Raw genomic sequence first — 13,831 nt, 5'->3', positions numbered from 1 at the left:
TGTAACATATGTCTATTCATCAAAATTCTACAACCTTTTCTGCAACTGCACTATCTAGAATTGAAATCGATCAAATTTCATTAAATGCGCGAATCGGGCAATTTAGTGTTAATGCTGCATTCAAATTTTCATCTAACCCTATTAGTCAACTACACATCAGATATAGCATTTAATAGTATTCACAAAATACTAATACGGGCTTGGTATAACAAATCATACTATCTTTTCAGGCTATTCCACGTGTATGAGTATGCATAAAATCTATATGGCTCGCATTGAATCTGTCTATTCAAACTTCTACATTAATGGATCTATTGGTACTGACTGTGTCATATCTGGAGGGGATGAAAATACTATGGCCACTGTAAAATAAACTTCATTACTGCTATTTTGTAGCCCAAATCCGCCCACGGAGAAACCTTCATGTTTGACTAGCTGGTCGCTGGCTATTATATTATATTCAATTAAGGGTATTATAATTGAAGTAGTAGTTGACAACAGCAAACTCCATTACGCAGGGTTTAGATGATTTGTCTGTGTAACGTGTCTTAAGGGCAACGTTAAGTGTAATTGATAAGGAATAATATGCAGAGAGTAAGCGGAAGAATCAGCGCATATGAACAAACAATGACAATATTTTAAATCAATACGTTATTGTAATTCCATGGTGCTTTAATTATATCTGATTAATTAACATCTCTTTAACTTACATCATCAATCAGTTTTGTTTGTGATCTTTTGTTCTCTGTGTTGGATCAGATTTTTTCTCGAAAGAAATGAACTGCCTGCGGGTGTTATTTTAAGATAAGTGTGTTAGATCACCTTTCGATGATGAAACAGTTTAATATTATCATTGATCACAAGTGAGGAATATATGATTAATTACTAATTAGAACGTCCGAGAATTAATTAATTCATTCTTTCTTTCTTTCTTTTTTTTTTTTATTACTTATAATCTTTATTCAGGGTAGGCCCGAATCAGCTAACCGCTGGTCTTACCGGGGCCCTGCAATAATACATATATACAAATTTAAAACAACATAGCATAAAATATTTAACTTCAACCACCATATCAACATAACATATCAACCATATTATAACAACAATATAATAAACTCAATACAGTGAGGCCACCTGCATAAGCACCACACAAAATATTAATTAGTGCTGTTTAAAGTGATGTCTTTTATACATCTCCTTAAAAGAAAGCAAATTTAGAGAATTTCTAACACATAGATCAATATGGTTCCATACTTTAACACCACTATAACTAAAAGAATGTTTAAAACACTCGATATCATAACCATTATTGAGTGGTGGAAGAGCTAGCTGACCAGAAGTAGCTTGTCTAGTATTACGATCATGGTTATCACTTACAAAATTGAACTTCTTAGATAAGTACTGCGGTGCTAGATTATGCAGAGATTTATATACCATAAGAGCTTTAAAATACTGATTGCGGACTGAGAGCCGCTCCCATCTAAGTTCATTAAACATGTAATCCGAAGGAGTGAAAAAGTCAACACCTAAAATAATTCGCGCACACCGTTTCTGTAATACATCAAGTTTAGCAGTGTCATTTTTAAAGCGACCATACCAAGCTATGTTACAGTAATCAAAATGTGGCTGGACTAAAGCTTTGTAAAGAACATTAAGAGTGTTTATATCCAAGTAAGGTTTTACACGACGTAAAAGAGCAATCTTACAAAAACCTTTTGGATAACGTTCTTAACTTGCTTATGCCAATTCAATTCATTGTCAATTAAAACACCCAAACATTTCATATTATGTACACTTTCAAGTTCACAACCATTAATCATAACAGAAAAATCATTTCTTTGCACATTCTTAAGTTTAGCACCTGTACCAAGTAACATAATCTTAGTTTTGTCAGTGTTGAGAATTAATTTATTATTGTGCAACCACACCATAAGGGCATCAATATCAGAACTTAATTTGTTAGAAATGTCACTGACATTATCACCATCAACAGACAAAGTGGTGTCATCAGCGTACATAGAAATGCTACCATGCTTAATTACATCACACATATTATTGATAAAAATTATAAACAACAAAGGACCGAGTATACTGCCCTGAGGAACACCAGTATTGACAGCGAGTGACTCAGAAATGGACCCTTTAAAAGAAACTTGTTGCGTCCTATCCGTTAAATAGGACCTAAACCACTTAACAGTGTTCTCGGTAGAACCAATGCCGTGCAATTTATTTAACAAAATATCGTGATTGACCGTGTCGAAAGCCTTACGAAGATCTATAAAGGCGACTCCAGTCAGTTTACCTGAGTTCATATTACCAAGCCAACCATCAATCATATCAGTGAGAGAAGTTTCAGTGGAGTGAAATGGTCTAAAACCTGATTGATGCTGATTAATTAGGTTATGCTCACTGAGATAAGAGTAAACATGCTTATGAACTGCCTTTTCAATTATCTTACTAACACATGATAAAATGGAAATTGGCCGATAGTTGTTGGTGTTATTCAAATCGCCCCCTTTATGAAGAGGCACAACTTTAGCAGCCTTCCAAGCATTTGGAAAAATACCTGTACACAAAGACATATTCATTATGTAGGTTAGACTGTCTACAATGACAGGCCTGGCAAGTTTAAGTAATTTACAACTAATATCATCAAGACCAGTTGCCTTCTTAGTATTCATACTAAGAATTTCATTGTTAACAAACTCACGAGTAATATATGGTAAATTGAGTTTAGGTATTATTACCTCAATGTCATCCCCACAGTCTGAAATATCATCAATATTATCAACACAATTTGTATTTACATCATGGACTTCAACATTATCTTCAACATTATCAATCAATTCATTAGCAATATTGGCAAAGTAAGTATTAAAACCATTACACATGTCATCATTAGAAGACAAAACTTTACCATCTACAACAATAGATGACGGGTTTGCAGATGATTTAGATGGAAGGATATCATTCAATGCTTTCCACAGTTTATTAGAATTACCAGCACCTTGACTTACAGTATGATTAAAATACTGCTTTTAGAAGATCTTAACATTGCAGTTACTTTATTACGGCAAGCCTTGTATGCATCCCAGTCTGATTTTTCACCAGACCGTACAGCTTTTCGATGCAAAAAGTCACGGGTTGACATGTTCTTTTTAATATTACTGTTAAGCCACGGCGAGGGAGTAGCTCGAACCGCTTAGTTTTCTTTGGCATGTGTTTGTCAACAACCTCATTAAACATATATTGCCACAAATCAAAAGCATCATTAACATTATCACAATTCTCAATATCATACCATGGAACATTTAATAGATCATTAATGAAAACATTCTCCTCAAAACATTTGTAGGAACGATACTCCATTGTTCTGTGAACACCTTTTATCGGCTTGGCTTTTCTAATTCCATATATCATAAAATGATCACTTATAGCTGTTTGGATTACGCCACAATTAGTAAACAATTCAGGTTTGGAAGTGAATAACAGATCAATTATTGTACTACTATGATCCGTAACCCTGGTTGGAAGATCGATCATCTGCTGCAATTGATGCATATCAGAAACAAATTTCAACTCATTTACTTCTCTAGAATTAACATTAATAGTAAAATCACAGTTAAAATCACCAAGGAGAACAATTTCATTGTCTCCTGAAGAAACATTAGATAACATAACAGATAACTTATTAATAAACTCAATATCTTTCCCATTTGGATTATATACGGCACAAATAAATATACTTCGTCTATTAGGAGGTGATAATTCAACACAAATACATTCAATATCTTTATCAACACATAAATCATCTCTCCTTGTAAAATTAAAAACATCATTAATATACAAAGCGACGCCTCCTCCACCTCTGTACCTGTCTCGCCTCAGCAAATTATAACCAGGAAGGTGTAATTCATTGTCACTTATTGTGTTATCACACAAGGTTTCATTGACACAAATTATATCAAAAACATTTGTACACATGTGACGAAATTCGTCAATCTTACCAATCAGGCTATTGATGTTGATATGCCCAAATTTGATACCTTTAGAATGAAAATGTGGTATTTTGCCATGATTGAGTTGAACATAGGCAGACGAATTAGTAATATTACTGGCAACTTCAGTAACAAGGTCAGTATTATTTTCTTTAGTTGTTACAGAACATGAATTGACATAAAGATTATCATCATCAATATACATAGTATTATTATTGTCAGAAGAACTCAGGCTAACATGATCATTAGTGTCGGCACCCTGGTCATGGCCTACACTTCAATTTGAAAATACACTATTTGTCTTACAGTAATTTGCTTTGTGACCAAATTTGTGACATTTGTGACACTGCAGTCTTTCACGATGGAAGCAAGTATCAGCGTTATGATTTTTCAACCCACATTTGTGGCATCCTGAGTACATTGCGTGACTCCCAACTTGACCATATTGAACATTAATGTCGCGATTGGCATGTCTTATATTGTCCCGTTTCAATGCCGCCGAATAAGTTTGCCGACCGTGGCGAGTTATTGAGAGGTTTTCATCCTGACTATAGCGTATATCATTGTTTTCACCTTGTCTTATATTGTCACGTTTCAATGCCGCCGGAAAGGGTTGCCGACGAGTCATTGAATGACTTTCATCATGTCTGTAACGGACATCCGTGTCGCGATTTGCATTGTTTACACCGCGTCTTTGATTGTCTCGTTTCAATGCCGACGAATACGACGTTTGCCGACGAGTTTTTGGGATTACCGGTTCCCAGCGCAATGTCTTTTGCAGGCTTGGAACTGCATCAGCAAGGACATCAATTAACAACTTGTCTCCGCTATCGCTAAGATGGAGTCCATCACAAAGTCTAGTTTTATCAACAGTGCCGTTTTTGTAAGTCATATCAGGTCCAATGTCCACAAACCCACAACCAAGCCGTGTGGCAAGATCTTTGAGTCCGGTGTTATGCTCATCAATCGCTGTAGGTTTCTTAATACGAGGACAAACGGCCGAAATATGCACTTTGGTGGTTGGCGCTTTAACCATGAGGGAAGTTACGATTGCCTCCATGGCAGCTGATGATTCTTCGACACTCATTCCTCGAGACACGTCGTTGGTTCCGGCGTGAACAACAACATCAGTATAAGTTGCGATGTTGTCTAAGGAGTCAATTTCTTTGAATATATCTGAAATTGTTGCACCACTCAAACTTGTTACTTGGGCATTTGAGAAGTCCGAGTCCTTGATATTACGGAGGATTGAATCACCGATTATCAGTGTCTTATGTGGACTCTTGGGTTCCGCAGTTTGTTTTGTTTGGGTGGTCTGTATTTCTTTCATTAGCTCTTTCAGTTCACCGTTTTCTTTGGTAAGTGAAGTTTGAGTCTTCTTAAGCTCCGCATTCTCCCTCTGCAGCACATTCTGAGTTTCCAAAAGGGATTGCTGATTAGATTGCAACTTGGAAACTGCGTGCTGAAGGGTGTTGACAGTCTGGTTAAGCTTTTTTAAGATTACATTAATGTTGCTTTTACATTCTGGGCATGTCCATTTGGTTGATTTTGCCGGCTGTTTTTTCAAACCAACACAACTTGTGTGGAAGTCTTTGCAACAAGCAATGCAGGTACACTTTGGTTGGTCTTTCTTTCTTTCTTTCTTTCTTTCTTTCTTTCTTTCTTTCTTTCTTTCTTTCTTTCTTTCTTTCTTTCTTTCGTTCGTTTTTTCTTTCTTTCTTTCTTTCTTTCTTTCTTTCTTTCTTTCTTTCTTTCTTTCTTTCTTTCTTTCTTTCTTTCTTTCTTTCTTTCTTTCCTTCTTTCTTTCTTTCTTTCTTTCTTTTTTTTTTTTCTTTTTTTCTTTCCTCCTTTCTTCTTTTTTTTTTTTTCTTTCTTTCTTTCTTTTTTCTTTTTTCTTTCTTTCTTTCTTTTTTTCTTTTTTCTTTCTTTCTTTCTTTCTTTCTTTCTTTCTCTCTTTCTTTCTTTCTTTCTTTCTTCTTTAATGCAAAGCTTGCTTGCTTCCTATATATTTTATGTTTTTTTTTCTTTCATGCTTTATATCTTCTTTAACTTATTTTCCTTCATTTTTATACGCACATGCGCACATCTCCTAGCAAGACCCATCGTATCTAATTTCTAATTTTCTTTCTTTCTTTCCTCCTTTCTTCTTTTTTTCTTTTTTCTTTCTTTCTTTCTTTCTTTCTTTCTTTCTTTCTTTCTTTCTTTCTTTCTTTCTTTCTTTCTTTCTTTCTTTCTTTCTTTCTTTCTTTCTTTCTTCTTTAATGCAAAGCTTGCTTGCTTCCTATATATTTTATGTTTTTTTTCTTTCATGCTTTATATCTTCTTTAACTTATTTTCCTTCATTTTTATACGCACATGCGCACATCTCCTAGCAAGACCCATCGTATCTACTTGGCCTCTAGCCATTAACTAAAGCCATTGCCCCTGAAATAAACCAACTCGGCAATTTAGTTAACTATAGCAAAATTATCCGTGTAAAATGAGACTTAATATATCTACACTACCCCCTATTTGAATAATATCCCCCTGGGGTACGAACTGGCCGGCCAAATACCTCCACTCAAACCATTCAATCGCCACCACAAAATCGTGAATAATTTTCATTAATAGATACAACTCATGGAATGGCTATTGATCTCTGTATTTGAGTTCAAGACATTACGATGTAGTCATTTGATTAGCTACAAGCAACGAACAAGCATAAGGTTAGGAGGGAGTTGAATTCAACTACTATACGTCAATAAGAAAGGGCCTAGAAGCACCGTTTATTAGGATTTTATTGCGCTCTTAGGTAAAACAAAACCTATAGTAACTTTATCTCTTAGGCGGTATTCGTGTCATAAATACACATATCTATTGAAAGACAAATCGATTTGAAATAAATGTCAATTTTGATACCTCACGGTTAATTACGATATAAAAGGAGATTATTCAACTACGCACAAGTTGTATCTATCAAAAGTATCTCCATTTTCTATCATTATGAAACTTTTTATCAGTGCTTAAACTTGTAATCAGTGTACGCTTACCGTTCCCTGCATCACCGAGTAAGACGGAATTCGTTTTGCGTGGTAACGCGGTGTACGGTAAGCTTACTTCTTACACGCTGCTTGCTTGCTTAAGGATGGAGAGTAACATACGTCGTGTAACAATCTAATAATTTGTTGCATTTTCAGACATGTATATAGTAAAGGAACAACCTTTTGTAAATTAGGATTTTTAATTTTGATTAATTCTAATACCTGTAGTTTCAAATCAGTTAAAAAGTAATGTGAGAAATGATTAGCAAATGGAAAAACATTTCCAAACATCCACTGCTGATCTGCTGTGGTTAATATATTATTACCTTAGTTAATTTACTGTTACCTAGTTATTACTGCACAACTAAATAGGGGCCTACGTACAACAATATTACAATAATGGTACCCTATTATTTAATATCAGTTATATCTTGTATATAACTCATAATACTGTCTGCCTTTTGTAGAACTATGTACGGTACCTTGTATGCGGCAATGCTATCCTGTTTTGATATTGACCTTTCAGCTTTGCATCAATACTTATATATCTATCTATTATCTCTATAGATAATTACTGACTTGATGTTATATTTAATATAACATGGAAAGAATAAAGAATAACATAAAAGAATAATCCCGTGGAAAGAATATATTAAGAACAGATTAACTTACTCTCTGAATTTCCAACTTATTTTTATAACATTTCAGGCCCTAAACCAATCGGTAGAAGACCTCGTAAACCAGGAGTAGACCGTAAACCAAGGCAGGCATACTCTTCTAAGCAGTTGGAACGACTTGAAGATGAATTCAAAGCCGACAAGTATCTAAGTGTGAGCAAGCGATTAGAACTATCATTGGCCCTTAACCTTACTGAGACGCAGATTAAAACATGGTTCCAAAATAGAAGGTAGGTTTGAGTTTTAACCCCGTAACATTGCTTCTGATTGGTCAATTATGTGATATTTTCACTTTAATCACCAATCAGAATGGAGCTTTGCAAACAATTCACCCCAATTTTTTGGGTGATGGTGAAATTATTCTAACAATGTTGCTGATTGGTTAAATTGATACTGAAAACCTCTGTTTGACCAATAGGCAGATAGTTCTCATGGGGTTAAAATTTATCATTGCACACAACCTCACTCACACCAACCAAGCCAACATATACCCACAAACACCCGCTCGAAACACACTTGCACATCCAACCACATAGCCATTAAAAATACCTCACCCACACCGCCACCCCCATGCATCCCACCCACACATCCACAGCCCTCCACACCCACCCGTTACTTATTAGGCCTACACAAAGTTATGCACATTTGTTTTATTGAGATAAGCGATGGAAAATGATTACATTGTTTAACATGTTTAACGCATAGTGAAATGGAGGACAACCCCTTTTTGAGTGTAGAATTTTCACTCTAAAAGGATTGAAAAAAAGTAGTCTGTATACTCTCAAAAGAGTAAATATTGCCTAAAGAATATACTTTCTTTCATTTTGGAGTGTTTTCCACTCAAAAACGGGCTGTCCTTCGTTCAACTCCTTGAAAGAGTGGAAATTCACTCTTTTACATTTGGAGAGTATCTTTACCAGCTAAGTTGGGTAACGTATAAGGCTAACAATTCTGCATAATTATGACCAAATATTTAAAAAGTCGTGTCAAAGAATTCAATCCCGCACGATATATCTCTATGAAACGCAACGGCACACCACACATCACACGATTGACTCTGATATAGTCAAACTCACTCCATCGATTTCCCGCGTAAATCATATGAGCAAAATCGCGCGGGAAAATGCTACTCTCAGTAACATTATTTGACAATGCTATTACTATACAGCCTGTATAATCCGTCACAGTAGCAGTTAATCAATTACCGGATGATATTAGGAAATGGCTTATTAATTATGTCATTATTCTAAAACAAACTTTGAGCGGGAAAAGAACGATGCAATGTAATGGAGGGAAAAAACAGACGAGCGCTGAGACTATTTACACGAGTGCGCTGAGGAGATTTTATTGATTATTACTGCAGGGGAATAGCCTTCATTTGGAGGAGCTAAAGCGATACAAATTAAGCTCTTCTTGCTGTAACCCATCCCTTGACATCTTTTATTAGGTAAAGAGGGTTCAATCTTCCATTTTGATGACCAGAAACATCTGTAAAAGTCTTTGCACACACAACCCCCTCCCCGACAAAGATTACCTCTGATCGAAAGTCTACGCCTTTGTATACAACAACGTCCCAACTTTACGAAGAATTTTTGAGAGGATTAATTTTAGGTATTTTATCTCTCATAATTATATTATGCTCTTATCTCGTTTTCATTTAATCTATCACGAAAATGCAGATTTTATTCAACCTTTTTACACCGAGACTGAAACAGTTCTAATTGTGGTGTTTGAGTTAACTTGATATGTCATATCACAGAGACCTTTTTCATTTTATATACGTGGAAACCTATTTACTACCTGAAATTTTACCACGTATTTTGAACAGATTATTCACTATAATGTAGACATAAACATACAATATGTTCAGTGGCAGCAGTTTTTGTACTTCAATACTTACAGGCCGTTAGGGACAATGATGTCATGGGTATGTGAGTATCTGCGCTGTAAAGCAATCTTAATCGATCTCGCCCAACACTAATTACTATATGATGGTATTTTGCCTAAAACCCGATGATGTTAATTTAAACGGCAGTAAGTGTACCCGACTAACACAGAATTCAGCCCCAGGAATCAGCACATGGAGCCAATTGAAAACGAATTACATGGCAGGCATATGATCATTAAACCGGGTGGATTTGATGGGGTAAAATGATGCACTAATTTACTTAAAATGCTCTTGGATGTTCTCATTGATTTCTCTCGACAAAGCTGGGTTTTATGTTCTACCAACCACTCCTCTTACAGCCCATCTAATCACATGAATTAGCCTATAGATGTTCTTACGATGGTATAATGGAAATATTGGGTACATACAGGAAGTAACTTTTGAAGCAAATGATTGGAAACTGTCTTAAAACATGATTCTGTAATAAACTTCTTAAAGGCAAATGTCTATATGGAAACACAGAATTCTAATGTATTATGTTCGGTCAACGATGAACGCAATGGAATTTATTATGTGGAAGACCAAATTACGTTGTCATGGTTGTTAGAAAACAAAGCAAATGTATTGTAATTGGTCTCACTTAACCCCATGAGTATACCACTTGCTGATTGGTTAAACGAATACTATTATGATTTATTGAGCCAATCAGCAACATGGTAAAAAATGATGGTAGGGTTGAGGAGGCTTATACTTTAATATTAATTATATTTTAATTGGTCACTCAGGTGAGTATACCGTGTAACTAACTAATCAGAAATGCTGTACTAAAAGCAGTAGTTCTCAGGGAGTTAATGGTTGATTGTAGGAGTATAGTCTTATAATGAAAGACAGAGATAAAAAAAAAAGACAGGGCAAAGGCGCGCCGTGATTGGTTACCGACCTGCGCAGTACGGCATTTTCTGTCTAGTTGTCAGAATTTCAGTTGCGATTTAGTTTTTTTTTATCTCTGTCTTTTATTATACCATAATTGTTATTTCTCAATGCCAAAACTATCCGTTGCTGTAATCTCAGGGACACGATTATGGGGGAGGGGGTGGACCAAAAGCCAATGAGGCCAGCATTGACCATCCCCTTTAGAATATGAAGCCTAAGAAGGCTATCAACAAGACAAAACACTAAACAATTATACCAAACAGCTGTAATATTTCAGCTAAAATTAGCACAAAAATATTATCTTAAGGAAGCGCTGCCGTCATGTATAAAAACAGCACATAATTAGGGCAATTAAATCTTCAAACTGTTGATCATCGCTTATACTGAATTCAAGTACCTCACGAAATCGAGCTTTTAACCTCCCCGCGACAAATAATCGATGCGATAACTATTGGTCGCCGACGGCTGCTTTCGCCTTGCGTGCTTGTAGGGCTCGTCTCAGTTTGTTAAATTTCATCAACAGTGCTGTAATTTGGTTTACCCTTAAACTACCAGGATGCATTCGTTTGATCTTACCATTTATAAGCGTGATGATGATTTAGATGGGTTTGGAATGTGTCCTCTTTTTAAAAAAAAATCAAGTAATTATTGTTTACTGTTAAGCGCGCACCATGTATGTCATTTACAGACATCATTATTGTCATTATCACCCAGATGCAAAGGAGTCAACAGCGTAGTTTTACCACACGCCGGGTGCCCAAAATTGGGACAAAATGTAAACATAATTCGATAATGTTTTGCTTGACTTTTTATTTCTTGTAGGCCTATATTATATCTATGGAAACAGTAAGGTCAACGCGAAGTCCTAATATACTTTTTAAGAATCATTTTTCTTTATTTTCGAGTACAATTATAGAACTTTATTATTTCAAAATGTTCGAATATAGCATAAGTGTTTCGCTGGTCGTCAGTACGCGCGTTAAAAAGGCTAAACCAACGCAAATGAACAAATAAGAACTGTTAATGATGGTTGAAACCCATCAGCTAAAAGGAAGAGGATCTTTTACCAAATAAGCAGCTACATAGATGTAGTTTTCATAGCTCAGATGAAGAGGAATATGGTCTTGCAGAGCTTGGAAGTATAAAAAAAACCGTAGTCCCCAAAGGCACTAGTGAAATCTATACGAAATGTGGCTTAAAATGTGTCTAACTGTTTAAGAGTTGGTGGATGTTGCAAATAAACCGATCTCAACATATGTTTGATGGGTAATTATACAGGGCTTCAAGGAGGGATACGTGAGACGACTAAACTATATTACTGCATCAGTAGTCATCTCACTAGGACCCACAACATGCTCATCTATCAATGCACAGTTCTTTGACCCCAATACATCTAGTACATTCATTGCACGACCTTTGAAATTTTGAGTACAAAAACTCATACTCTAGAAATTGAGCTCAAATGTTGCACTGTGATTGTTTAATTGAGGTTATTGGACTATACCATTGGGATGAGGCTATCGTGGTCCATAGTGTCTGCGCTTTAAGACAAACCATGTATAGTAGCCACCAAATTTTAAATTGCTATATCAGATATTCAATTTCAATATTGAAAATTGTGAGATAACAATGTGCCACTCATTATGTTTAGATTTGGACCAATGTTAGCCACAATTGTAATCATTTACATATACAATGTATGTTTCATTATATATTTCAAATTTGGTACAGAAATACGAATTTCTTTGAAAACTCAGATTTGCTGAAATTGGAGAATATTAAGAACATGCTTTAAACAAAATCTATAATGCATTTCAAGTTTAGAATCATCAACTCTAAAAGAGTATTTGAGTTGAATAATTAATTGATCTATAGTGGAGTTCTTTTGGATAAAGAGAAATATGTGATTGCTCAGAATTAATGATTGTGATGAAAACTTTTTCAAAGTAATTGGTGAGAACGCTCCATAGGCTATTCCCGTTGAAATACATATACCCCTATGGAAGACATGACCTTAATCTCCCACACAGGGAGTGTGGATTTCAAATGGAGTCAGTTGTTCAGGCATGGAAAAAGTAGATCTTACTATTTCCATGGTTTAGGTAACCCCATGTGAAATTCACACTCCCTGCGTGGAAGATATCTTCCATAGAGGTGTATGGATTTCAACGGGAATAGCCCAAACGGTGAATATAGGGGTGAATGATTCAAAGAATTCACGCATATTAATTGAAAGTAAATTTTGCTTTATTCCGTTTTAACTTATAAAAACGGAATAAAGCAAAATTTACACAAATTGATGTACGACCATAATGTCGCTTGGGCTGGCGGAAAAACCCCGTGTAATTGTGAGATTTTACACTATCGCATCTGTAGAACCATGCAACAGTATATCTTTCCGTATTCTATATGCAGAATAAATAAAAATTGTTTATTGTATTCCAGAGGACAGAATTACCAGCTCCCAATGGATATATTTAGAAGTGACCATGTGAAACATCTTTCCATAATTTTAAGGGTCAAAATAATATAGCGCAATCAATACTTGCACAATACAATATTATTTTATGAAATAGACGAATTAACCACGATTGTTTAAACAAAATCACGTACAATACACTCTCAAATATACCTATTTAAACATGAAGAGAATCTGTTATGAGGGACATTTATAGGAATCTATTCAAAATGAAGAAACTTTAGGCGGACATTGGAGATGAAAAAAGAGTGGGTGCATGCATATTTGGGTGACAAGATAATGCCACCCAGAGCCCCACTTTTTTCATTTTAAATGACCTCCTAAATTTGCTTAATTTCGAACAGTCAGGTGTCCCTCGCCCGCGTAATAGATTAATTTTGAATAGGTAATTGTGAGTGTACTCTATGCAATAATATGCAAGTGCATATACAAACATTAAGTTTCATAATTTATTTATTTGCATTTTTTTACAAATTGAATGCAACTCGTTAAATCATATTAATAAACTTCAAACTTTATGTTAAATTAATAGTTGTTTGTGGTATTGAAACAGGCATCACGTTAATGACATCAGTCGTGCAATGTGTCACGTAGGATATAGTATTGACTACGTTCATTACTGGTCATGTTGTCCATCTCAGTAAATAGAACATGGACCCACGGGCATTAAATAGCCTTTATCGTGCCCTTAATGTACTTCAAAACTCCATCCAGACATGCCATAAACATCTTTATACACAGTATCCCAATAGTGGGATATAAAGTAAGTAGCCATTTGGTTAAGCGATAAGTAAATGGTAGCTGATCGAGCCAATGGGGCTAAATTCCTATTGGGT

The 13,831-nt window shown here is 35.4% G+C and overlaps 1 protein-coding gene across 1 annotated transcript in view; it reads left to right on the top strand.

Moving 5' to 3' along the window:
- LOC140141807 (uncharacterized) overlaps positions 1-13,831 on the top strand; it is a 33,816-nt gene that overhangs the window by 12,469 nt on the left and 7,516 nt on the right. Inside the window, exon 2 of the mRNA XM_072163670.1 lies at positions 7,727-7,925. Coding sequence (XP_072019771.1) covers positions 7,727-7,925 — 199 coding nt within the window. The remainder of the gene's footprint in view (positions 1-7,726; positions 7,926-13,831) is intronic.

Source organism: Amphiura filiformis, chromosome 20 (genome assembly GCF_039555335.1).
Source record: "Amphiura filiformis chromosome 20, Afil_fr2py, whole genome shotgun sequence".
Taxonomy (NCBI): Eukaryota; Metazoa; Echinodermata; class Ophiuroidea; order Amphilepidida; family Amphiuridae; genus Amphiura; species Amphiura filiformis.
Note: the sequence above shows the minus strand (reverse complement) of the source record. Positions and strands in the feature narration are given on the sequence as shown.